A 27,318-nucleotide genomic window follows, 5' to 3' on the forward strand; every position below is an offset into this window, starting at 1 on the left:
AATTATGGCAGTATCACCTTCAAATCAGCCCACTGCCCCTATGAGAAGTCAGCCACTATTTCTGTCAGGAGGAGATGGGAAGAGATGCAAGGAGAGTGTCCTGGTTGTAACAGGGACAGTCACCGGGCCCACCCCTGCCCCCAGTTCAATTCAGGGCTTCTCTGACATTTCCTGAAAATTAAAAAACCCAGGACTCGGCAGACTTCAGCTGCATGAGTCATGAAAGCAGGACCATGGTGTGGGATTTATGATGTGCCCTGCTCCTGGGTGGGACCAACCCCTCTTGGCATATCCAACTGAAGGTGTGGCCAGAGCTGGGGAAGACGGGTGCATGTGAAAAGGAAAACAGGGGCCCTGAGACTCTTCAGGGCACTAGTAAGTTTTCCCTCAGGGTCAAGTTCAAACCTTCCCTTTGAAGACCTCCCATTTATGTCTGTCACCTCTCCTGCCTCCTAGAATGCTTAGCCCTTGGATGGGTGCCTTTGTTCAGGTGATAAGGTCAAGAATGGCCATGAACTCTTATAGGATTTGTATTTATTACAGCCTCTGGGGCCCATTTGCAGACAAAGTTCCCCCAAATAATAGGAAAATCCTGTCCAGGTTTAAATACCTGATGGGTGCTCTGTTTAAACATAACTGTTGCCTTATCTCTGACCTGGACTAGAAATGAGCCAGCAGGTATCAGAACCTGACCCAGGTTAGAGGCAGTGTGAGAGCTCTCTGTGCTGCTTCCCTGAGTCTCACCGCAGCCCCATGGCAGGCTCTCCGTGCAGACGTGGAAAGGAAGGCTCAGGAAGAAAGTTCTGGTAGCTTGCGACCAGACACCTGGAGCTGTGGAGCCAGGGTCAAACGCCAATCTGTCTGACCACAAAGCTCTACCCTCTCTTAGAGGGGGGCTGTGAAGATTGAGAAAGAAGAGCTCATTTTGACCTCGGGCATTTGCCGGTTCTCTGGGCTCAGCTCTCAAGTACTTTGTACTCTGCAGGTCTCTCTCCAAGCTGTTGAAGGTTGGGTTGGAGTTGGATGGTAGGACTTAGGGTGGGTCCCTCTGGCTCTTGGAAGAAAGGGCACATGACTCTTCAATGGGCATGTCACCAGCACCCCAGAGGTGCTTCCTCAATTTCTGGACCATCGTTGTAGGGTGACGAAAGAAGTGAGTTTTCTATTTCCTTCAAGCAAAGCAATCCTGACAAACCAGGGTTTGGTGCATGGCGCCAGCTCCCTCAGCTGAAAGATATCAGAGACCCAGCTGAGGTGGAAAGGCCAGAAGGTTCTATGTTGGCCAACAATACCATTCCGGCACCCAAAGTCAACATCTGCTCCACGCTGAGCCATTGCCAGATAGCCATAAAAAGGGGTAGCGGTGGACACAGGATTTACTTTCGCTCCCTCGTCCATCAGTCATTAGCGCTCGGTTTTGTTAAACACAGTGAACATTATGTTTTCACCATGAGTCTGGTTCTGCCATTTCCTGGCTAGTGGGCAACCAAATCCTCAGGCCCCTTGACCGTGGTTGCCTTAAGAAAGAACATGGGATCATATCCTGACCTGACACATCATTAGGCTGCCAGGTGAATTAAATTGGAAAATATAAATTAAAGCACTTTGTGGACGTTACAAGCGCATATAAATATAACTGGACACACCACCCCTGTTGGTAGCATTTGATAATTTGTTACTATCATAACAAGCTATTTGATTTTGCACTACGGTCAAGGGCAAAAGGGTGTGTGAGAAAAGACTCTGGTACTGTATAAAACCATCCTTAGACATTTGAGCATCGCTGGGCTGTGTGAAGCTAGAGTTTATTCAGGTCATTCTTTAGAAGCTGAAGCAATTTTTTGAATGCAGTTGTTCTGTAAGTGAGGCAGCTTTCCGAATCTGAGTGTGTGCAGGGTACATTCGAGAATGTTTCCAATCCCTCTTCCTCGGCTGTTCCCTTATCTTCGGAGTGTGGCGAGCGCCTGGAGTGTGTGATTCAAACATGATCCTTATTACATCAGTTCCAGAGAAGAAGAGAGGCAACGGTATTTAGCAATAGAAAATGGATTTCCCTGCTTTGAGATGTTTCAGGGTTGGCCACCTCCTTTCAATGGGGGAGCTGCGGCTCTGCCTCATAGACAAATGTGAGTGGATTAGAGCAGCGAGTTGAAAAGGCATCAAGCCGCCGATGTTGCCAAGATGAGGTACATCTACAAGCCGGGGAGTGCAGGCTGGGTCTGAACACCCCTGCTGACTCAGAAGATGCTGCAACAAATCTCTTAATGAGACCCTAATACTGCAAACTAGGTTTCAAACTAAGAGGAATCAGTAAAAGGGGGGAGAAACCTTTACCCCAAATAGAGTAAGACTGGAATTGTCAATAGGCTCAAATCTCCTGTAAGGAAATACCCTTTAACAGGAGGAGCCTGATGCATTAAGCAGCTCTGCCTCTTTCCCATCGGTGATGGCCCTACCTGGCAGGTTTTTCGAATCGTGCCCGCCTGTGCTTACAGGTGAGGAATTAACATCACACCCAGATTAAAGAGATTTGGCAATGACCTGCTCATCTGCAAATCCACCCTCCCAAAGGCTGTGTCACCCCCGCCGCCTGAATCCTCTTCTGTGGCTTGTAATGGTTGGGTGAGCATGTAACTGCTCTAGAGGAAGGAGCGGTTAAATAGCTCTCACAGCAGCTTAGACATTTGTCCTCATTTCCTTCTCTATCTGTGGCCTCACAGAAAGCCAGGGCAGGGCCACTCCAGAGTTTCCGCTCTTATACGCGGGCAAACAAATGCCTGCCGCCTCCTCCCCAATGCTCAGAATCACATAGGCCTTCTGGCTCGTGTCTGAGTAGCTTTGGGGATGTTTAGTAGTCTTCGAGGCATAAAGGAAAAAGTAACATCTGAGTTATCTTTCTATTTCAAGTACTTAAAAACATGTGTTGCGTTGGAAATGCAGCATCTCCCCATCAACTCTATGATTAAAAAAAGTCTCAGAAAAGGGGAAAGAAACAGGAAAATAACAACTTATAACAATGTGTGGTGATGGATGTTAACTAAACTTATTCTGGTGCTCATTTCACAATATATACACATATCAAATCATTACGTTGTAAAACTAAAACCAATTTAATGTTAAATGTCAGGTATAAATTAGCCCTGGCTTGTTTGGCTCAGTGGATAGAGCTTCAGCCTTGTAGACTGAAGGGTCCCAGGTTCAATTCCGGTCAAGGGCACACGCCCAGTTTTCAGGCTGGATCCCCAGTAGGGGGTGTGCAAGAGGCAGCCAATCAATGATTCTCTCTCATCATAGATGTTTCTATCTTTCTCTCCCTCCCCCTTCTTCTCTGAAATCAATAAAAATTTAAGAAAAAATAATTGATTTTTTTAAAGGAAAGAAAATAGGCAAATGGCTCACAATATTTATTTCAAAATGTACCCAGGATATCTTGGGTTCTAGTTGGCAGGACTGGCCCAGAATGGGAATGGGCGACATCTCTGAACCCTTCTCCCATCCGTAAGCATCAGCCCAACAAGAGGTCTCTTCATGGGCTTTTTACTTTGGCATCTGCACATGAAACCAAAGCCCAAGGCTTCTTCCAAGAAGTGGGTCAGGAAATTAGATTTGCAATGCAAAAACAAACAAACAAAAACCCCAAACAAAAACAAACTCCATTGTCCCTGTTGCTCTGAATGGGGCAAGCTTCAGCCATCCTAGCTTGGATGGGAAATGGATATTAAAAGCCTAACACATGTAATTTTTCTTATTAGGTTACTGGCATGGGGAGCTAACATTTTCTGAGTGTGTTTTTTTCCCCCCAGTTGTTCTGTAATGATACTGTAGTAAGCTCTGATACGTGGTAAGTTTTCTTATATTCAGGAAATGTGAAAATGTATTTACACATACACACACATATATGTGTATATATAATGTATATTCAAACATGCACTCCGGGGAAGTTAGGGAGAGAAATTTCTAGTTAAACATGATCTTGAGAAATTCTTCCATATGTGGAAAAGTCCTCAGTTCATCTGACATATAGCGATACATACATATACACACTCGGGACACTGTGTATACATTTATCCCACATTCATTTAACCTCAAAACATAAAATAAATTTTTTTCTTCCCGAAGCAAAAGCTAGGCATAACAATTCTATATACAGAATCCATCTTCTGGGGGCCATGAAGCAAGTGAAACCCCTCGTCTGCTTGTTAGAATTCAAAGGGCTGCACTTTGGCTAATCTGCGGTGCCCAGAGAGCAGGGCATCCATCACAAGCCCAGCCCAGCACTTCACGGAGGAGGGGTCTAGGGTGGGTGTGGAATCAGGGCCTGGAGTTGGCTTACTGAGAAGTAAGGGGTCCGGGGAGGGGCTGCTGTGACCCCTTCATTTTCCTGGTGGACCATGTGATTCCACCAACTCTTTGTTGACCAAACATAAAATGCAGGCCCCAGGGAGGAGGAGAAAAGCAGGGAAGTGGTTTACCTCACAGTCTGGGGCCAAAAAATACATGCGGCTTGCAAATATTGTCAGTCAACTCTAGCCACCACCTCACAGAGGCCCTGATTGTGGGCATGGCTGGGAATCCCCCTCGTCTGGGAATGCTCTGCAGGACACTGACAAATTCTACCCGAGAGCAGGTACCCGGACTCAGGTGTGTGCAGTGTGGACAAGGGTGGCAGAGAGAGAGGGCAAGAACCCTGAGTTGACTTTACCTTATGGCTCTTTTGTCTGTGGGAAGAGGGGAGAGGGTTTCAAACCAAGGTAACCAGGGAGAGGTGCGGGAAGCCACACTGTGTCTGGCACAAGGACAACAGGAATAGAGAAAAATAAAGGGGAACAGGTGAAATGGGGGGGGGGGGGAGTGAGAGGAATAAAGTCACAGAACAGACAAATGGAAACAAAGAAAATAAAAGTTGAGGCAAATGGAAAGAGAACTGACATGACATTTTAATTCAACTTTGAAAAACAAAAGAAACAGGATTAACATTTACTATAATTTAATGGGAAAGAGAAAGGACATTTGCACTAGAGGAAAACTTGCTATTACAGCCATGCAACCATATTAATACATTTGGTTGCACAAATGCATACATACTAACATCCAGAGAGGCTGGCCACCAGTGTACAGAACCCAGGGACTCGGGTCCTCATTTGGGGCCTGTTGATTTTCTGGGTGTGACCCTGGATAATAGACAACCTCTCTGAGCTCCAGGGTTTTGTGTGCTTTTTGTTTGTTTGTTTGTGTTTTTTTTAAATCTGGAAATCCTTTTCTTTACCTTGGAGATATTTCCATCTGCCCTTCCTAGTTACCAGAGGTGCTGAGGAAACAATGTACTCAACAGACATTTATGTTATATTACATGCCAGACAGGTGTGAATATGCTTTGCAATATGAAAAAAAAAGAATATGAATAACATATCAATTATCAATTTAAAAAAATACTATGCCTTCATGCTCCCAGACTTTAACTCTTCCTTAGAAGTAGGATTTCTGAAGTAAAATGTGAAACGTAACTTTTAAATGTGGTCCAAAAATCTCCTGGTAGTGAACATGTGTGGAGCTTCCCAACTCCCCTCAGGGAGCATTTCATTGGAAGGAAGGAGAAAGGAGAGGTGCGTTCTGGGCTTGTAAGTGACCACATGCTGGGGGTTTCTAGCCAGAAATGTTTAGGCTCTTTGCCAGGTAGGGCTCTACACATTAGATTCAGAAAGGCAGATGCTTTAGCAAGTGGAAGTGACACTGAGATCCAGGACCTAAAAGGCGCAATCTCCAACCCAAAACACAAGCACAGAAATGCAAGTCCTGGACCCAAAGGGGGACTGAACGAGACCTGGCATTGTGTGTTGGCTGGAGTGTGGGTTCACTCTGAGGGTCTGGTTTTTTTTTATCTACAGGTTAGCTCATACCTGGGAGCCACTGGAAGGAAATGAATGAAATATGACTTTTTTTTTTTTTAACAATGAAAATCATATAATGCCTGGAAAAAGGACTTGACATCATAGATAAGGCAAGGAAAGATACTACAGACAATAACAGGTGATACTGATGATGACAGGTACACAGGGCATTGAGAATTTAAGTTTCCACTTAGCTTTTCTAAAATCGGTCTTGGCACCTTCACTAAAAATAAAATCACTGTGTCCCCAGCCTGTTCCAGTGACCCTTTGGTCCTTACTGTTTCTCAAAGCTCACCAGCAGCTTGTCACAGGAAATATTTGTTGTCTGCCCTTGTGCTCACTTCTTGGTTGGAAGGACTTCCTGCAGGCATTACTGGGATTGTGTCAATGTTCTACTTGGACATATTCAATGACTATGGCCATCCTGGGGGTCACAGGGCACACCGATGGTTAACTGCTCCTTTCTCGGCCACTGGACTGCCACAGCCCCCCTGATTCCTCTTACATGTCCTCCAAACCCTCCTTACCCTCATCACACTCATTTCAAATCCCCGAGGGCTTGCCCATTTATTATTATCCTTGCTTTTCTGGGTCCTCATCCTTAGAGTGGCTTCCTTAGTTCAGCCCTATTGGGCTTTGGGTGGAATAACACATTCTCAGATGTTATACCTTTGAAAAAGGCATCCCAGGAAATAAATGAAAGGGGCACTCTCATTTTCTGCTATGCAAAGCATAGGGGAAATTGCTTCAAAACTCCACCTTAAGATGAAAAACACTGCTGGAAACTAGATCAGCCATGTTTTAAACTGGATAGTCTCCTTCTTCACCTGATACTCTGAGAACAGTATTTCTCAGAGCACAGATGTTACTAGAAAAGAAAAAAACAAGATTCTATGATCAAATAAATCTGGGAAATGCTGGATTAAATAAAATTGGAGAGCTTTCTTTCTTATATGACTTTTTCGATCCTTTGATCTGCTAATTGCACCAAGATTCTCCAAGATTGAGTTATAATATGCAGCACTTTCCCGAAATTCTCTGCCCAATGAATCTCTGTTTCAAGACTTTCCTCATGGGACTAATGTTCCAAAGTTACTTTGGGAAATGCTAGTCTAGACTTACAACCCTTGGATTCAGTTTCTCCCGAGGAGAAAGCAAAACCATAGTGAAGGAGAGAGGGACAGGGAAGAAATGGAAAAAGAATCTAATTCTGCAAACCTGGCAATACTTAAATTGAATTTCCTAAGGAAAAATGAATTTCTCTGGAAAAGTAGCAAAGTGACTGACTGTTTATAGTTCTTCATTTTCATGTTCTGATCTCTTAATAAATCTCAGAAGATAATGTCAACATTTGCAGGCCCTCTTCCCGAAGACAGTGACGGTCAACCTTCGGGGCACAGGAAAGTCGGGGCTACAAGATTGATGGGAAAGGAACTGGGAATCCTGGAAGCGATATCTTCCTGTTAAGTTAGTGCAGTGAACATGGGTCCATTATGGACATTTAGTTCAAATCTCATTCATATCATCCATTATTTAGACTCCAGTGTTGTCACACACTGATATAAGTCTGTCACATTCTCTGGAGAAGTAACTCCACTCCATGCATATTAGCATATATGCTTGAACAATTATGTGTAGAGTTCATAATCAATTGGGACAGGCTTCCCAGTCTTTTAAGACTGTTACACTCTGCTCTAACCGGTTTGGCTCAGTGGATAGAGCACTGTCCTGCAGAATGAAAGGTCCCAGGTTCGATTCTGGTCAAGTGCATGTACCTTGCTTGCAGGCACATCCCCAGTAGGAGGTGTGCAGGAGGCAGCTGATCGATGTTTCTCTCTCATTGATGTTTCTAACACTCTATCCCTCTCCCTTCCTCTCTGTAAAAAAAATCAATAAAAATATATTTCAAAAAAAGGACTGTTACACTCTGGGACTTGGATTTATAACAATGCATATATTGATATAAGAGTTTTTGATGATTCTGAATCTCAAATCTTCAGTATAGAGAGTCATTTCCCTAGACCTCAGACAGCTAGTCAAAAAGGGCAATATTGTCACTGGGGTCAGCCTCCTCATACCAGGTCCTTGCTTAGCTCTTCTCTTCTAACTGAAAATGTGCAAAAAAGGAGCCTACTGCTTTGCTGACTCATCTTCCTACCAGTAGCAATGAGAAAGGTGTGTCAGAGGTCCTGATGACATACCTTAGCCACACTCCTCAAGGAATGCTAGCTCTTCTGGAAAGGGCCCCCGACCCCGAGCCATGACCCTGCCCTATGACAACCTCTCATGTCAATGGACAAACATAAAAGGGTCAACCAAGCAGGCAAGTACTCTAGTTTATGATTAAAGACCTCTGGAAAAGTAGCAAGAGATAAGCTTTTGTAAGAAATATCATTCATAAGGCAGATAAATTTGATCTGGTGCCCTGCGGGTATCGGGACATATTAGCATGCAAGTCTCCATGATGAAACAAGCCTGTTTGCTATCCCACCAGGTCCTTGTGCAATCAACTCCCCCAGTTTGGCTCCAAGTTCTTCTTTATGCCCCTATGGTGCATTTTATTCCTGTCTTTCTCGGGGGAAGCCCATGTGGCCTTTTAGCACCAAATAAAGCCTCACACTCACCCCTCATGGGGGAAGGTTGAGGAGCAAAGTGTAGGGACCAGGAATCAGAATGAAGAGATGCGATTAGCAGGATGCCAGTTATACTGGGGCAGGTGAGGGTGGTGGTGGTTGTGAGGGATGAGAAATGAAGAAATAAAACCAAATCAAACTAAAACCACAGTCATACAAGATAATGACACAAAAATAATATCCCTTTCCACTTTGCTGGTCTCCAAATTGAGAACTATTTCTAGCTAATGACATGCACTCGTGCCTTTCTGTACTTGGCCTCAGAAACTGACATGTCCTGTGTGTGAACACCTTCTGCAGGTGTTCTGAAAAAGACATTCCAAAATAACCCGCCAGTAGACACTAAGCCAGCAATAGTGTGCATCTATGAAAGAAGAAAAGAGGGGAGGAAAGAACATGCATAACATAAATAAGAACAGACAAAACCTTGAGGTGTCTGAGGGCAAATGGTTCCTAGTACAAGGGTAGGGCCAAGCTTGGATTGGGGGTAGGGAACCTCCGGTTTGAGCTACCTCACTACAAGCCCTAGGGAGCCCTTTTTATGTTGTAGACTATACAAATGGCTCCCCCTGGAGTTGTGCTCCTGGTAAAATATATTGAAGACTTGTAATCTTAACTTCTCTTTTGGGATGCTAGTGGTATGAAGTGAGAATAAAACAGAGCCATCTGAAAAAAAAAAGCTTAGGAGCATATTAAGCACCCTTTCCTCCAACAAACAATTAAAAACCTCTTCACATAGGTCATTCCAACAAGTTCACCCCTCACATATTCAGAAATACATAACAAAGGCATTCATACTTAACAAGATGCTTCTATTCCATTACCTCTGTCTCTGTCCCTCTTGAAATTACCATCTAAGTTATGCCAGGATCATAAAGGGAAGGTCCTAATAGGCGGAAAAAATGCTAACATTGACTATCATCCTGCTAGCCTGCATCGAATTTAATCATTTCCATGAAACTCACCTTCGAGAGTTTTAATACTAAATGCTGTAAATAGTTTTTGCATTTGGTGGGTGAATGCAAAATAGTTAAAAAACCACAGGAGATTCTTGTGTTTGTCAATCCATCTTTTCACTGGCTTTACTGAGTCAAGGGAGAAGACAGGGTCCAAATCAAAGAAACCGGATCCCCTTGCCGTCACTGGGTGTGTTGTTTAGCCCCACTGCTACTTTGCATCACTAAGGAATTCTCTAGGAAAGTGCTCAGCAAACTCAAGGCCTCTCTGGTTGCCAAGCTCATGGAAACAAAGTGCTTTCTCTTAAAACTGAAAAAGACATTCCAAAGTAAGCCACCAGTAGATACGGAGCTGGCAATAGGCTGCCTATCTATGAAAGAAGAAAGGAGGGCAGGCAAGAAAATGCATAACATAAACAAGAACAGACAAAACCTTGAAGAGGAAGGAGAAAGGAAAACATTTAGATTCCTTGAGTGATGGAAATAAATACCAAAGCTATTAGTTTCAGTTCAAAGAACGTATCACTTTATGCTGTTTATTATTTCTTGAGGATGATTTATTTTATCTTAAAATATCCAAAGGGTAGAAGGGGTCCTGGAGGTAAGTATGAGGGAACTGACCTGGTCGGGAGAGGGCCTGTGATTGGAATGCTGCGACCTCCCAGGAGACCGGTGGTGGTGGTGGTGGTGGTGGTGGTGGTGGTAGTGGTGATCCTCGTCGTAGTTGTCTGCCATCAGCTTCATCCTGTTCTGGGTCTGTTCAGAGCAAAAGCCAGGGAAGACTCTGTCAGGAGTGAGAAGCCCAGCCAAAGACACCCAGGGCATCATTATAGAACCTAGAGGGCTCCCTTTGCTCCTAATCCACAAGTTTCCATTTGTAGGCACATCGAGACTTAAAAAGGAAAGCATCACGCTTTGGTGAAAGAGGCTTCACCACATCCTTGATGCTGCTTGGACCTTAGATCTGCATTTGTAGATGTAACTGTACTTTCCCACTTGGTTTAAAGGGGAAAGGATGGACTCATCCAAAGGTGCTTTGTTTTACATTGTCAAGCGATCACAGAGACCCAGAGTAAGCTTGCCACCATAGACTGCCAACAATCACATCCTATGCTCTAGAGCAAGCAAGACAAGGAAGCCCTGCATGAAAAGATGGGAGAGGACTGGGTGGAGACACGGAACCACAGACAAACAAGGGTCTTGCAGGACAAGGCAGGAAATCCACTGGAGAGCTGCCAAATGCAAAAACACTAATGGAGATGGTTTGTTGCCATGATGACTTATGGCGAAAGAGCACTCTGTGGACGTTTTAACTGATAGAGCTTTGGGGGGAATTGAGCAAAAGGGGCAGAGTCGATGGAGAAGAGCTGACCACTGTCATTTACTCCCCACTATGACTGGCACAGGAGGCAAGCCACAGGTGTCACAGTGAAACCCCCAGGGCCGTAGAATTGTTTTATTGTCTTGTTTCACTATGCAGGGCAATAACATACCAGCGGCGAATTGACCTAACAGGGTCACAGAATCTAGAATAATGCTTAAAAGGCAGATAAAATTATCCAACCCAGAAAGCTTTTAAAGATGGGTTTAGAGATAAGACTAACTGGATTCAAGTCCTGCTGCACTTCTTTGCTGGTTTATTTAACTATTTCTAAGACTCAGTTTCCTCAACTCTAAAATGGGAGGGAGAGTGCCTCCCTCTCTATGATGAACCTCACAAAATACGGGCTTGCAATAAAAGGCAAATGCTGTTGTTATTATTATTATTGTTATTTATTGTAAGGCACTTCTTGTTTTAAAACATTTTCTTATTGCTCTTTACAGAGAGAGAGGAAGGGAGAGGGAGAGAAAGAAAACCATCTGCCTGTTTCCACTGGGGATGGAGCCCATAACCCTGGCATGTGCCCTGACTGGGAATGGAACCAGCAACCTTTAGGTGCATGTGATGACGCCCAAGCAACTGAGCCGCACTGGCCAAGGCACCACTTCTCCTTCTTGATCCGTGTTTCCTTTGCCTGAGACAACTCCCACAGACATCTTCCCTCACCTCTAACCTGTGTGTCTGGCTAACTCACAGCCTTCTCCTGACCCCAACCTGGAGGCCAGGTGATGTGTGCCTCCTACTTACCACCACTCTGTACCCACAGACTTATCTATCCATCTGTTGGTAGACTCGCGGCTGTTTCTCTCATCTGCCTCTCCCCAGAATCCAGCCCAGGGTCTAGACAGTGTATTCTATGCCTGTTGCTGCAATGTCTGGCTGAAGGAAAGAAGGGACCGTGACTCTGAGGGATGCTGCCATTCTAGAGGCACGCTGCACCATTGTTTCAGCCAGAGGAGGTCACTGAGAGGGGAGGCTCTCTCATGAATCACGTAACAATCTCACTGGTAGCTTGAGATGACGACCAGCCATCAGCACTTTAGGAGAGCTGGACGTCAGAGGCGGGCAGAACCTCCAACTAGTGGGAATTTTATTATGTGATATAAATAATGCTCTGATAATAATTCTGGACCTCACACAGTGTATTCTTGTAGTATTTTCCACCCACAATCTAACTTACCCTCAAAACTTTCCTGGGACATATTATTACTCTCTCCTTCTGCAGCTAGAAAATTAAGGCATCGATTTCAACCCCCAGAGCCTCTTTCTTGACATAGGGCTTGGAGGTTTTCTGGGTCCTCCAATTCTGAATCGTTAGGCTTTCCCCCTTGCCCTGCTGTTAGCAAAAATGGCAAACAGCTGAACAGGTAGAAACCGCTTCCCATAAATGCTTCGATTCTGTTAAGTCTTGGAAACACCTCACATCCCAGTTCTACCTGCCAAAGAATGTCTCATGATTCACTCATTCCATTTTTTAAAATGTGTACAATATTTGAATGGCCCCAGAGTAGATGTAAAAAAATGCATTATATGGATGAAATCAATAAAATTAGAGGGAAAGATCCACCTAACAATTAAATTAAAAATCCCAGGAAACCTTTGGCAGCTGATAGCATGTCTGTCCTTCATTCACCCCCTGACAGTATCAGAAGACCCAATGGACAAGGTATGTCTTGGGAGAAACAGAAGGTCAGTTGCCGACTAAGTCCTGAGATCTCCCAGATGTCCCTTATTTGGCCAACCCTGGTACAGGAGATACTGAAATTCAGCGTTCACACCTAAAATTCCAGTATTGTCAGGAGCCTGTTACTTTTGAACTTGTGAACTAATAAATCTGGAATTGTGTCTTCCAATAGAATTCCTGGGCCTAAAGGGAGCTATAAAATCTGCTCTGGCCAATAAGGAAGGGACTTGCCCAAGAATGAACGATGGAGCCTAAATGAACAAATAATAATGGCTATTGTAAATATCATAATGTTCTTACCCTTTGGGGAAGCTCCTGTGATTTTATGAGATTATTTTCTTACCAGTGACAAGCCTAAAGTTCCCTACCTTTGAACTGTATCCCATAAAAGAATGTACAAGCTAAACAAGATGCTATATGCAGCCCTAAATGTGTCTGCTGAAATGAGGTGTTGGAGAGTAGGCATGTCATGGGATAAAGACTGTAAATGAATGATGTCATCTTTCCAATTTGGTGCTGAAATATAAATAAACCACATTGTTCATGTGAATACCAGATCTGGGGGAAATGTACACAGAGCAATTGTGAGCGGAAGAGGCTTCTTTTGATTAGTCTGGGCTGAAAGAGAAGAGTGTGAAACGGAGATGAAAAATGAGAGTTTGGCCTGATACTCTAGACTACTTTTATTTATCTTGCTTGTAACATATCCCCTAAACTGTGAGCGATTTCTTACAGGCTGGTTGCTAGTTTTTCTTCTATAAGAAAGTTTGACCAATCCTGCTTGCTTAATTGTCAGATTGGAAATAAACCTCCTTTAATTTTTTTTAATCTACACTTCCTATCCTCTTTACTACCCAACTGTATGTGTTTCCTAACACACCAAGAATGGTCGGGAAGGATAGGAAACCATGAATAAGACTCCCTAAAGGCTGATGGGGGGGTAGAACAAACAAACAAAACAACACTGAAGAAAATTGTAGCAAGCTTTGGTACAAGGATATTATTCATTCAAATAACTTCAGGCACGTTTATTGGGTGATTCCATGCATAATGGTTCATATCCCTGTAGCCATCACCTAACACGAGGTGCCTACCACAAAGCCTTAAACAGTAAATCTGGGCAGTCACAATTGCATTCCCAGGAAAACTAATATAAAGTTGGAGAGGGTAGCTTCCCCCTGCTCTGCACTTGGGAACTCATGGACTCACTTAGCAATCCACTGAAGCCCGTTTTTATTTCCTTTCCAGTGTCTACCAAATGGCTGACCTGACACTTTTGCTTTTGGCTAACAGTGTTTCATTGGTTTTACGATATTATGTCATGGCTGCTGAGACCAATGTAATCAGATTTCATTTTCTATTTCCCTTTTCTTCCAGGCACCACCTTATTTCTCCAGGGCAATAGGATCCTAACAGCTCTCCTGCTGTACTCTTGCCTTCCATGGAGCACAATCTGGAGCCAGAGTGACCTCAGACCCATGGACTCCCTGGCTTCAAGCTCCTCACAGGCTCCCACGGCCGCAGGAAAAGAGCCCAGCTCCTCCGCAGCTTACAAGGCTCTTGGGAGGTGACTGCCGTTCACCTCCCAGCCTCACCGCTCATCTCCTCTCCCCGGCCCTGGGACATGCGGTCTCTGTTCTGTCATGCTGTCATCCTCTACCTTTACTGAATTATACCCTTCAGTTCTTCTCCTCTTAGCTCTGACACCATCACTTCCAGCAATGCCTTCCCCAAACCCGCCTCAAAAGGGAGTGAGTGCTCATCCACTTGCCTTCCCAGAATCCTGAGCCCTCCTTCAACTTCTCACTCATCACGGCACTTACCTCAATGAATGGTAAATAATCATGTGCTTCCTTGGCTTCCTCCACCACTAGGTTGAAAATCTCTGGAGGCAAACACTACGTCCGAATTACCCTTGTACTCAACACCTAGCCCAGAGTCAGGTGTATTAGTAGTAACATGTGTGTGTTGAATAGATGTAGGAATGAATGAATGAATGAATGGAAAGGGAATAGGCTACTCGGGAACAAATGAAAGAAAAAATACACAATTAGGGCCTATGATGGGCCAGTTGACTATGTAACCCTCCATGTGATAGTTTAACTTTCCCTGTCGTATATTTGTTTTTGGTTGTTGTTGTTCTTAGACATGGGGAGAGCAAGATAAATGTTCTTTTTCAAGAAATATTCCATTCTTTAGGAAAATGGATCCAGTGAGATACTCCATGATGTCCCCGTTGTTTTTTTTCCCCTCATTAATAATGAAGGGGTTGGAGGTGTTATGGGTTAATTTCCTTACTATACCCTAGCCTTTGAAAAAGCAGGGGCCACTAGAATACTTTTGTTAGCACCAAAGTCAACCATGGAAAACTGAAACTTTCTCCATTAACGAAAATCCTGATGAACACCATCTGTGAAAAGGTGCCATATATTCCATCTCTCTTGACATTTCTGAAGAGTTTATCCAAGGAGCCCTTGAAACAGAATGAAAATCCTTGATTGACTAGTAATAGACTCAATAGCTTAATGGCAATATGTAGCTATAAAAGTGTAATATTAAAACTGCCTTTAAAAATATTTTAGCAAGGTGGCAATAACAAACTATGCTTTGATCAGTCATCTGGATCAAGTTAACAATAAAACCTTCATGAATGTGGTTTTAAATAAGAAAAAATATAAGATCTGTTGCTATGGGATATGGAGATAATACCATACAATAGCAATTACACTTTATTCTATCAGGTTTTCCTTTCTCCCTCTTTCTTTCCAGAAATATCCAAAATAGTCCAGAACTATTCTACTGATCTTATCTTTGCTAATTCAGAGCAAGGTCAACAGTTTTTATCTCTGAGTAAAAGATGGAGAAACCAGATAACAAGTGACAATGACGAAGGGAGGGATTTCCTGAACATCATCAGGCCCACAGGGCAAAGAATCATAACAGAGTGGGCCTGGGTTCCAATGCCTGAGTCACTCTTAGAGCAGTGATGGGCAACCTTTTGAGCTTGGTGTGTCAAACTTCGCCAAAAAACTGAGCATAACTCGGGTAGTGTGTCACTTTGAGAAAAAAAACATTATTTCGCAAATGTTTCATCCTCAGGAGCAGCAAATGTTTCATCCTCGGCATGCGGCCGCCTCAGCGGCCACGTGTCATCAGAAATGGCTACGCGTGTCAGTGCTGACACGCGTGTCATAGGTTCGCCATCACTGTCTTAGAGGATAAAGTGGGAGGATACAGCAGTTATCAGGAGATATGCTGCCTTGGGGGCTATATGAGAGTAGGAATCAGTAATGGAAAAGATTCTACTGAGGACCCTGCGCAGAAATTCATGCAACACTCACTGAACTTCTGCAACTACGAAGACAAGTGCAATGTGTGCCAGGCTAAGTGCTTGACCAGTATGCTTTCGTCAAATCCATGTCTTTGAGGTAGCCATTCTTATGAGGAAACCAAACCCATTATGGCTCAGCTAGTAAGGTAAAGGGCAGGACTTAAATCCAGATTTCTGACTGCACAGTCCTACAGTGTGATATGAATAATCAGAGGACTGACTACAACACGATATGGGAAGGAAATCGAGAGGGAAGGACTGTTTTGCATCAGGGGTGGGGAATGTCCGGCCCGTGGGCCGTATAAGGCCCGCAAAAGCATTTGGTCTGGCCCTGTCAAGGCAACCGTAGGTGGGACTCGAAATTCAATAAATCTAAGAGCTTTTTTGATAGCAACATAAATTTATATTAAGTGAACTATATTAAGCAAATGATGTTATAAATATCCAAATGGCCCTTGGCAGAAAAAGGGTTCCTCACCCCTAGTTTACATGAATGTCCAGAGGCAGGAGGAATCCCCTCCTAGCTGAGGACAGGGGATTCAGATAAGTCTCCATGGGTCAGGTGCCCCGTGAGCTAAAATTTGAAAGTTGGCGTGGATATGGGTATAAGGAAAAGTGGGCTGGGAAGATTCCATGGTAAACTCACCTTCTAATCGCCTTGAAAGGAAACACAGGTCAATATGGGGGGTGGGGGGTGCATACGCTGCATTCTTCATTGCTTTATTGGATGTGGAGAGAGTAGAAAACATATTTGAGATAATTCACTTTCTTACTTCTCAAAAGAACTTAAAAACTTGGGTCATTTTGGAAGGAATTTAGGACAGCCATAGTCATATACTCATATGCTCACACTTGTCAAACTATGACATTTCTGGGAAAAATGCACCAGTCTCTTGACATTTATGCTTTCACAGATATCTACACAATCCACTGCTTTTGCATCAGCCCCGTTTCAAAAATTCATCTGACCTCTCCCAAGTCATTCAGCCGATCAGTCCTATAACCAAACAGAACATTGATGAAACTCTGCCTCCCAACTTTGTTGAAGGCACCTCCCTTAGTCCTTATTTATAGACAGAAAATTAGTACTGGTAGGTCACCAAGGAGGGTTCAGCTGCTATTTTTGTACCTACTCTTTATGTAGCCTTATTTTATTTTAATTGTTACAGAGAATCTCAGTGCCTCTCCACAGCCCCTTGTTCTACCCTGGAGGCCACCTGCAGCTTGAACAGAGACTCTCACTGAACTTCTGCAACTGCAAATGTGCTGCTGTCTTCCCACCTCAGCACCCTACATCTCTCTCTGCCTGACATCTTCCTCTGGCCACAGGTGCAGGCTTGGCCAGGGAGCAGGGCAGACCAGAAGTGCTGGGGAGCTCATGTCCTCAGAACAACTCTCGATCTGTGAGGGAGGGAGGTAAGGAATAAATAACCAGCATCCTCGCACCTAGTGGGACAACACTACAGTGTGTTCTGGAATGTCCCAGTAGGTCCTCAACAGGGTGCAGGCCTGTTGGTGATAACAGAAAACTGCCCACAGTGTTCCTTTTTTTTTTTTTTTTTTTTTACCTTTACCCTTCCCTGTCTCACTTCTCCATTTTTTCACCATGCTTCTTGGGACCACTACCCAAATAAACCACCTGCTCTAAATTGTTGTCTCTGGATTTGTTTTTGTGGGAATCCCAGCTCAAACCCTTGTTGAATGATGGACAAGCATGTGCCTAAGTTTTGTATCGGACTAACGTTCCTGTGACCATCAGGCCTTTCCATGCTCAACTCCTGAGATTTCCCATCACCTACGGAGACAGATCTCTCGCTTTCCTTAGGGAAGTGACGCGGGCCTGGCACTAATTCTTTTTCTGCCAAATATTCATTCTGAGACTCAGAATGAACCACTTTTCCATGAGCCTCTGTCCCTGGAACAGAGGTAAATGGGAGAGGTAGGGCAGAGTGTCTTTAGCATGTACCAAGCTCCATATGGACAGATGCTGGTCTGCTGTTCTTATTCCTGACTTCACATTTTGTGGAGGTTTCCTTCCTCCCTTCCTCCCTCCCTCCCACCTTCCCTCCTTCCCTCCCTTCCTTCCTTCCTTCCTTCCTTCCTTCCTTCCTTCCTTCCTTCCTTCCTTCCTTCCTTCCTCCCTCCCTCCCTCCCTCCCTCCCTCCCTTTTCTTTTCTGATAAAATCAGGGGAAATACATTTTTCTGGTAAACAACATCCTGCTGTCACTTTAGAAACTTGAGGAATTCCACAAGGGGTGACGGACAACGCCTGTCGCCAGGGGCATCACCACTTCTGTTGTGCGATCAGCCAGTGCAAACCGTGGGGGGAAGTTATTTATAGAGAAAATTCTATGTACTCTGCCGATTAGTGTGGAGACTGGGATCCCGAATAGTGGCAGAAAGAAGACTGGCACTGTGAGAGGGAGCAACCTGCAAACATCAATGATAACAACCAATGCTTGCCTAGTCCTTCATCCTGTCATCTCAGGGAGTCAGTCCCACCAACTCCGTGATGTAGGCTGGAGAGGGCTGTAGTCGGAATCTTTAATAGCTGTTATGACAGAGGCAGAAACTCCTAAGAACCAAGAGTGACTCAAAAATACCTGCCCTGAATATGAGCCCTACACAGAGGCTGTTATTATCCCCAATGTAGAGATGAAGAAACTGAGGCTTGGAAAGACTAAGAAACATGCCAAAGATCACACTCCTAGCCAATTTGGGACTATCATTCCAAAGCTTCCAAATTAACCACTGCACTCTGCTCAGATCCATAAAGACTAACTCCTCATAAAATTAAGATTGATCTGGAAATGGGCCCTGACTCTCTGGACAGTGACCCCAGTCGAAGCTGAGAAGAGAAGCAGCTCACTTTGATTTTAAAATGCGATGTGAAAAGGATGGAACTCAGACACATTATAAATCTTGATCAAGTCCCAAGGGAGTCGAAGTTGGTGACCTCTCCTAATACAAACTCAATCGTCATTATCTACCATCCACGTTAATTCTGAATGCTCCAACCAAGGAGACAGTTTCGAACACATCAGCAATCACAGACAGACAAGGACTTTCTGACATCCTGCACACCTCATGATGGTGGGGTCTGGGGGAAGGGAAGGCCCCAGAAGTTTCCACCCCAAAGTTACTCAGTTAAGCACAGGTCTGTTTAATTAAGTAGTGGGCAGCACATGCTATACTTAGCTTTTAAACACTTGTAAAGTCCTCTTCATTCATTTATCTTACTTGTCACTGACAAGCTCTTCAAGGACTGTAACAGTATGCAGAGCATGAAGAGCCTGGGTAAACAACACATATTTTATGTGGAGTCTAAACTGTTTCAACTCGGAGAGTCAATAGCGGGTTTCTGAAAAAAATCCCAGACTCTCCCAACAACCGAGGGTGCGTTCTGAGCATGGTTTATGAGGCGCTTCTTTAGAAAGGGAGCTTCAAAACCAAATCCCAATTTTTTAGCTAAAAGGGAAAAAAAGAAAGGAAAAGGGGGAGGCCAAGAAGATAGAAAAGGAGGGACTAAGGAAGGAAGGAAAAAGAAAAGAGAGGAGGTAAGAGCTCAGCTGGCATGGCTCAGTGGTTAAGCATATTCCTATAAACCAAGAGGTCATGGTTCAATTCCCAGTCAAGGCACGTGCCTAGGTAGTGGGCCTGATCCCCAGAGTGGGGCATGCATTAGGTAGCCAATCAATGATTCTCTCTCATCATTGATGTTTCTATCTCCTTATCCCTCTCCCTTCCTCTCTGAAATCAATAAAAACATTTTTTTTTTTTTAAAAAAAGAGAAGAGATAAGAAAGAAAAAGAGAAGGCTGTTTGTAAGCATTGGAATTCAGCTCTAAAACTGGGCTGACAAGGGAAGGAAAGTTCTTCATTCCATTGGTACCTTCAACAAATGTTTACTACACTGGCCTAGCCAGAGCTGGGATCACCAAATCATCTCCCCAAACAATGAATTAAAACAAAACAAAACACCGCAGGGTATGGCCTAACAGAATGGGCTGCTGGACACTGACAGTGTGGCTGCCTATTCCATGGAGAACTTAAAGCGTTGGTAGCCCAGCAGCACCCCAGGAAGGGGCAGAGAGGGTCATGGCCAGGAAGAGGCGTGTCCACATACCTGAACTGATTCACAGGGAGTAAATGGACTTTCAATAGCTGTGGATTGACTATGCAATGTAATTGAATAAATTAGAATGAGCACATCTGAGAATGCATAGAAAGTACGTCATAGGGCATGGAAGGCATTGTGACGGTGGTTCTCAAAGTGACAGAAGCTTGAGACACTCATCAGAAGGAAGGAGCTAAGCAACTGGGAATGGCCTTGCAAACAGCAGAGACCGGACATTCAGAGCAGCCCAGGGAGAATGACTGGGCCTGAGCTGGAACGGTCCGAGGCCGGAGGACGTTCTCCCTCTGGGGCCAGTGAAACCTGGGCCTGCTCCCAGTTCTGAAGCCGAGTGGAAGGGCACACATCCAAGACCTCCTCGGCACCTCACCTCCCTCAAAACAAACAAATGACAACAAAAGAGGGAGAGACAGGAGGGTGTGAGCAATGCAAAACATGTGGTGGGGCTGCTGGCCCTGCAGTGCACTGAGAGAACCCCAGGGAGAGGGGCGGTGAGACCAAGAGCAGAGGTTTGGCAGGAAGGAGGGGGCCTGGCAGCTGGGGGAGTGAGAGGCAGACAGGAGAGACAGCTAGGGCCCTGGACAGAGAACAAACCCCTCTCCCAGCTGCTTTCACACTTGGGTGAAACAATTGGAGAAAATGTAAACACCCTCATTAGTCGGTTTCCAATCAGTTGAAAAACAAATGGGAAGAGAGACATGGCAGTGGAGTGTCCCAAATACCAAATCTATGAAACATTCCCCCAGGCGTCTATGTACCTTCTCCTCGGGCTGCTGGCCCTGCTGCCCTCCCTGTGTTTGCATTTCCGTGCCTTTACTGGCTTTCAATGGGATGACCTAGGACCAGTTTAGTTATACGGGGAAGGAAAGTCTGCCCACATATTCCACTCTGGATGGAAGATCTCCATGAACCCTCCGGAGACACACAAACAAGACAGATATATCATTACCACCACTTCTCCTGTGAAAACTCACCCCAAGAAGAGGCAAAGTGGGACTCGGGTGTGGGAAGCTGACAGAAATCCAAGTGTCAGAAAGGATGAAATTACATTCGAATTCCATCTGGAAATGCCCAGTGTGTTGAATCACACTGCTTTTTTACCCCTTCCCAACATATCAGATTAAATTCATCAATGGATACATATTGAAAATCAATTTCTCTTGGTTACCTGCTTAAGGTAGACTCCAAAACGCCTCATTTTCTATGACCCTGCAGTTGAAACAGCGTTAAGTACAAAACATCCAAATGTATTTACATTTGAATCTGCACAAAAACAGATATGAAAGCATATCACTAATGTTTCTTCAGAGCACTAGGAGAAGTTGAGGTGATTTTCTCAAAGACTCCTGAGGATTTCAGGGGCTATCTCAAGTTTCTCTCCTACAAATGAGGATTGGCTAGAATGACCCAGATGCACACCATGTTGGTTCTAGGCCACACCTTAAAGCAATGAATCCAAGCTCCCTATTTCACAGGAGAGCCTGAGACTCCAAGGGGCTGAAGGTTGGTCACAAAACCCAGGAGAAAACCCCAGATACCTGCCGATGAGTCAGGCCCGGCCCTCCCCTGCCCCGGGCTGTCTTCCGATTTGATTGGCATGCACAGACAAGTCCACCTGCCCACGACCAGGAACACCAACCCACCTCATGTCTTTCGCGTTGCATTCCAAAGCACTGTGGTATTCATTTCCATTCTTGCAGTCTGAACAGCATCAAACACCTAATCATTTTGGTCTCAATGCCTACAGATAAGTTACGGAATTTTCCATTTTCTTTCAGATAGAAGCCTTAGTTCTCTAGCAGAAGTACTGATTTAGCTTTATGTTTCTTCTTCTTTCTATTAACACCAGTAAGTTTTTCATTCTAAAAAGCATAATCCTATCTATGAAATATTAAATAGTACAAAAGACTTTATTTTAAAAAAGCTATTCCCTTTCCTTCCATCCCAATAGCCAGTCTCATTGTTAAGAATTTCTCCCAGTCTTTCTGGAAAATTTTATGCATAATGCAAGTACAGACACACGCAAATAACCTTTAAAAATGAAATGTCTAATATTTCTCAGACATCTTTCCATGTCATGATCATGTTTGACTACCTCATTTTTAATGGCAACATATTATTCCAGTCTATGCATATATTCTCTTTATTTACAAGTCTTCTGATGTACTAAAATAGTAGGCAGGAAACTTTGTTTATTTTTTGTTGATTTTAGAGAGAGAGGGAGAAAGAAAGAGAAAAACATTGATTTGTTGTTCCACTTATTTATGCATTCATTGGTTGTATGTGCCTTCACTGGGGATTGAACTCATAACCTTGGCATATTGGGGTGATGCTCTAACCAGCTGAACTAACTGGCGAGGGCCTCTTTGTTTGTTTTGTTCAAAGATGTATCCCAAGCACCTAAAACATTGTCTGGCACGTAGTTAATGTCTATTGAATGAATGAATGAATGAATGAGTGACTGAGTGAATGAATGATGGACACTTAGGTCATTTCCAATTTTCCATTATTCCAACAATGCTTCAGAGAACACTTTCCCAAAGGAAAGCTTTGCCTGTCCTCATGAACTTGTTTTCAACAAGGATGGATGCTTAAACATATAATAGCTGTTTCTATAATGTGCTAAATAAAGAGATTTGGGAGAGATCCCTGGAATAGAGTATACATATTTTAAACTTTGAAAGATATCACCAAATTTCCCTTCAAAAATGTTGGCCAACTTCCAGTCTGCGCCTCTTCCCTTATACTGTGCCAACACGGAGTCTTTTCAAATTCTTTAATCTTCAAAAATCCGATACATGGAATACTGCACCCCATTCACATTTCCCCAATTATAATTGGAGGCTGAGTAGCTTTTCAGTCATTTATTGGCCATTTCCATTTCAGTATCTGTGAGTCTCCTTTAATGTCCTTTAGTCCATCTGGGAGGGGGAAGGCGTGGAAGGCTTTTTTCTTACTGTGTGTGAGAATAATTGTATAGATAAAGAGAGCAGTGAGCTGCTTTGGGGAAGAGAAGAACCTGAGTAAAAGTGGGAAGAGAGCAAGTGAAGCAGGCTAAGTGGAAACAGGAAAATGTGCACAGACTGGACAGATTTGAAGAGGCCGCAATCAATGGAACACATTAACATCTGACATGTTCACTGCAGCAGGAGAGAGAAAGGGAGAAGCGGGAGCTAGTTGGTGTGCTGGGATGCAACAGAGCCAGCCCCTTCCTTTTGTGCCACAGCCCTAGCAGGTGGTGGTTATAGGTGAACCATTGGCAGGAGAAGTAAAATTATGCTTTACTTCTCTGCAAAAGATTTTCGTTCTTTTACAAAGCCTGGGTCATTCATGGGAGAGTACTGAGCATGTAATGCCACTCATCATGCGTTGTTGGTGGAAAGAACCTAGTGCAGCCTTCTTACCCAAACAGGACTTGCTGTGCAGCTGTCCTGGAGGATGCATGATCACAGGAGAAGGAAAACTTAACCGCTTATGAGACACGCGTTAAATGGCTTAAATGGGATGGCCCCTAACTGACACATTTTGAGCTGTGGCTGCAGTTTCAGTCTACCTGCCCTAATTCTGCCTTGTTGGAGGTGCCCAGGTTTTGAGACATTTAAGTACAGCTATGCCTATGGTCTCGAGCTTATCTAGCCTATCCTCTTGACTGGTCATTCTCCACTTTTCCTAGTCCCCGCTCTGGACCCCATCACATATGGGGTCATCGCAATGTGTCAGGGCTTTTCTTAGAGAATAATTCCCTGAACAGGGTCTGAATGCAAATCTTTACATGTATCCTTCCCTGCACTAAACACAACTTTAAAATAATTTACATACTCCGACACTGCATTGATTTCTTAGCATCTGCTGTGCCACGATGACTTGTTAGATTTTCAATTAATTAAATACATAACCTGGTGGCCAGTTTCCCTGCCATTCTGTCTCTCTCTCTCTCTCTCTCTCTCTCTCTCTCTCTCTCTCTCTCTCTCTCACACACACACACACACACCAGAATTTTAAGTTTAAATTTCATTCTTTTCCTTACGCATATTTACTTTAGACTTATCCTAACAAATCTGGGTTTATAGTTCCATTCTGTTGAGGTATTTCTCAGTTCTAATGATGTCTCCCATTGTTTTATAACCTCAGCTTTGAAGCATCACACTTTCAAAGGCTGCATATGTAGTTGACCTTTGAACAACACGGGTTTGAACTGCATGGGTTCACTTATATGCCGATTCCCCCCCAGTAAATATACAGGCATCCCTCCATATCTCTAAGTTTGGTGTCCATGAATTCAAATAAATGAGAATCAAAAAGAGTGTTTTCCATTCACGGTTGGAAATACCAGGATGCAGAGGGTCAGCTGTATGCATCCTTCTCTACACCATTTTATACAAGGGACTTCAGCATTCTTGCGTCTTGTTATTTGTGGGGGTCCTGGAACCAATTCCCTGTGGATACTGAGGGACAGATGTGGCTAAGTTTATAGGGGAGCCAAAAGTTCTACACAGATTTTCTACTGCCCTGGGGTCGGCACCGCTAACATCTGTGTTGTTCAACTGTAATCGGGTCTGTGCTCATTTTGGAAGGACAGAGCACAGTGCCTCTGGCAACCTCCCCAAGAGGTGACAGGATTCCCTATTCAACCTGCTGGGATGGAGGTGTTCAATCCACTATAAACCCATCTTGCTGACCCACCATTCAGTCCTAATTTCTCTGTTTGGTAAAAGGATAAATGAATAAAAAATCCGTGTGTGTGGGAGTTTGTTGTGTCAGATGCCTCACTGAAGCGCTGGTGCCTGGGCCTCCGTCACCCTCCCCTGCCCTGTCCTACATTAACCTTATGAAAAACAAAGTGAGTTCAGCATTGCTTCATTTTAGTGAACAAATAGAGGATCTCAGCAACTGCTGATTTTATTGCAACTTCATGAATGCACTTGTCATTTAGACATTTAGAGGCAAAGTTCCGGAGGCAGGTAAAATTCAGAAAAGCTAAGAAAATGGAAAGTTAATTTCCCTATTCTTCAGGTGCTTTCATCCTGTTGGCAGGATTGTGAACTGGAATAAGTTTTCTCAAGGGCAATTTGGCATTATGTACTAAAATTCAAACTATGCATGCCCTGGGGTCCAGCAATCTCCTCCTGAAAAGAAAGCTGGACAGGTACACAGGGATGAAAAAGATAAAAAGGTATTCACTGGGATGCCGATCCCAGTAGCAATTAATGAGAAGTAAATAAAATGTCCATACATCTGGATTTTATTTAACAAGTTACTAAATATCCATTATTCATATAAATAAAATCCCCAGGAGCCATTTGAGAGTGATAGATATTCTGCTCGGGCCGGGTGGCTCAGTTGGTTGGGCATCGACCAGAAAGGCTGACAGTTTGATTCCCAGTCAGGGCACATGCCCAGGTTGTGAGCACAATCTCCAGTAGGGGGTGTGCAGGAGGCAGCAGATCGATGTTTCACTCTAACATCGATATTTTTCTCTCTCCCTCTCTCTCTCTCTCTCAAAAAAAAAATCAATTAAAAAATCTTAAAAAAAGAGTGATGGATATTTATATTTATTAGTAGGAAAAAGTATCACATATAATTCCTGGAAGTAGTAGATGATAGTAAAACAACATGTTCATACAAAATAACATAAATATCTATACATAAACATATATAAATATCTGCATACACACACACACACACACACACACACGTATGTATACATGCATACGTGAATATGTGAGAAAGACCCAGAAAGATAAACACAAAATGTTGATGGTTATTGCTGGGTGCTTGGATTTCATGGAATTTACATTCTCCTTTATTCCCTTCCACATTTCTTGAATAGTCAAGAAAAGGAAATAATAACAAAACACTAAAAATGTTCTTGGCTCCATATATAAAAATCCTGAGCTAAAGATTATTTCTGAAATTAGAAGGAAATGGTGTTGAAATCCTTTCAGTTCAGGGCAGAGACTCCTGAGACTGGCCTTGGGGTGCTGGGACGCCCGCGGTCTTTCATGTTGACCTGCAGCAGCCCAGGATTAACCGAACCCTGCTTTAAGGCCACAGCTCTCCTCCCTCCAGCTTGATCCTCTAAAGTCCTTGGTACTCTGAACAACCAGAATCAACAATCTCTCTCTAGCCTAGCGAGCTAACACAGTAACTTCTTCCTCCAGAAGAGGCAGTTAACAAACCTGGGCCCTTTCAAATACTGAGGAATGCGAGTACCTCACACGGCAGTGAGAGCCGTGGCTGTGGCTGTGCACCACAGCTGGATGGAAACGGAGAGGCTCCCAAGTCCCTGTCAGGCTCAGAACCAATACATTGGTGCCAAATTCAAGTCCTCCCCCAGGAGCCTCAGGGCCCTCAGCTGGATCAAGTCACTGTCCATCTGAGTTTTGCATCATGGGCCAAAGATTGGGAGTATCTCTTTGCTGGGTCTTTTCAAGTTGAGAGAGTTAATAGTACAGCTTCAAGTTCAGGAAATATCTTGTAATAATACAGTGTTTGCAGTAATGTATAGGCTAAAGTCATGCAAAAAATATTTGTCTCATTCCCACACACTGAACTTGGTAATTATATAGGAGTTTGGACATTAAGGACCCAGACATAAAGGAGTAGGTTAAAAGCATAATTATGGCTCAGAAACAGCATGTGCCTGGGGACATTTCAGGCCTACTCCACAAAATAAGAAAATAGAAAATAGCACCCAAAATCAAATAGTAGTCTCTCTCTCTCTCTCTCTCTCTCTCTCTCTCTCTCTCTCTCTCTCGGAAATAACCCATTAAAAGAATAATGCACCATAATGATTATTTAGGAGTAGACATGAGTGCCTTTAGTTCTGGGATTCTGACATTAATGGCCCAAAGGACTTCCCAGTTCCTGAAGCTTTCAGGGCACTATTTGAAATGCGGGTCACAGAGGAAAGACTGCAGATCCCGATGTCTCACAGACTGTATAATTGAAGGAAGCTGTTATTTCATCCTTGGTATGGCCGGGGTGGAGGTGCATTAATGAAAGGCTTAGATCATCCCTGACCAACTACTCTTAAATATGCAGAAAACAAGAACAAGCCCTAAGAGGTGCCCACGACTCAGCCGACCCAGGGCAAGCTGCACGCGCAGAAATGACCTAGCCACCAAATCTCAGAAGCCATTTTGTCATTCATAAAACAGGTTGGTTCTAACTTGCTTCGTGTTGACAGTTTTCATATCATACTCCCCTTGAATACACAGTGGCTCCCCATGGTCTTGTGTGTCAGAGAGAAACAGTTCAGTCGCCAGGCAAGGCCAACCTCTACCTTTCCTTCTGAACAATCTACCTCC

General features: G+C 43.9%; 1 protein-coding gene across 1 annotated transcript in view; it reads right to left on the reverse strand.

Moving 5' to 3' along the window:
- The window catches only part of ERC2 (ELKS/RAB6-interacting/CAST family member 2), a gene marked incomplete at its 3' end in the record, with an annotated part of 881,167 nt that overhangs the window by 169,916 nt on the left and 683,933 nt on the right, over positions 1–27,318 (reverse strand). Inside the window, exon 16 of the mRNA XM_079794619.1 lies at positions 10,099–10,233. Within this exon, the coding sequence (XP_079650745.1) occupies positions 10,099–10,233 (135 nt within the window). The remainder of the gene's footprint in view (positions 1–10,098; positions 10,234–27,318) is intronic.

This window comes from Cnephaeus nilssonii (genome assembly GCF_951640355.1).
Source record: "Cnephaeus nilssonii genome assembly, chromosome: 17".
NCBI lineage: Eukaryota > Metazoa > Chordata > Mammalia > Chiroptera > Vespertilionidae > Cnephaeus > Cnephaeus nilssonii.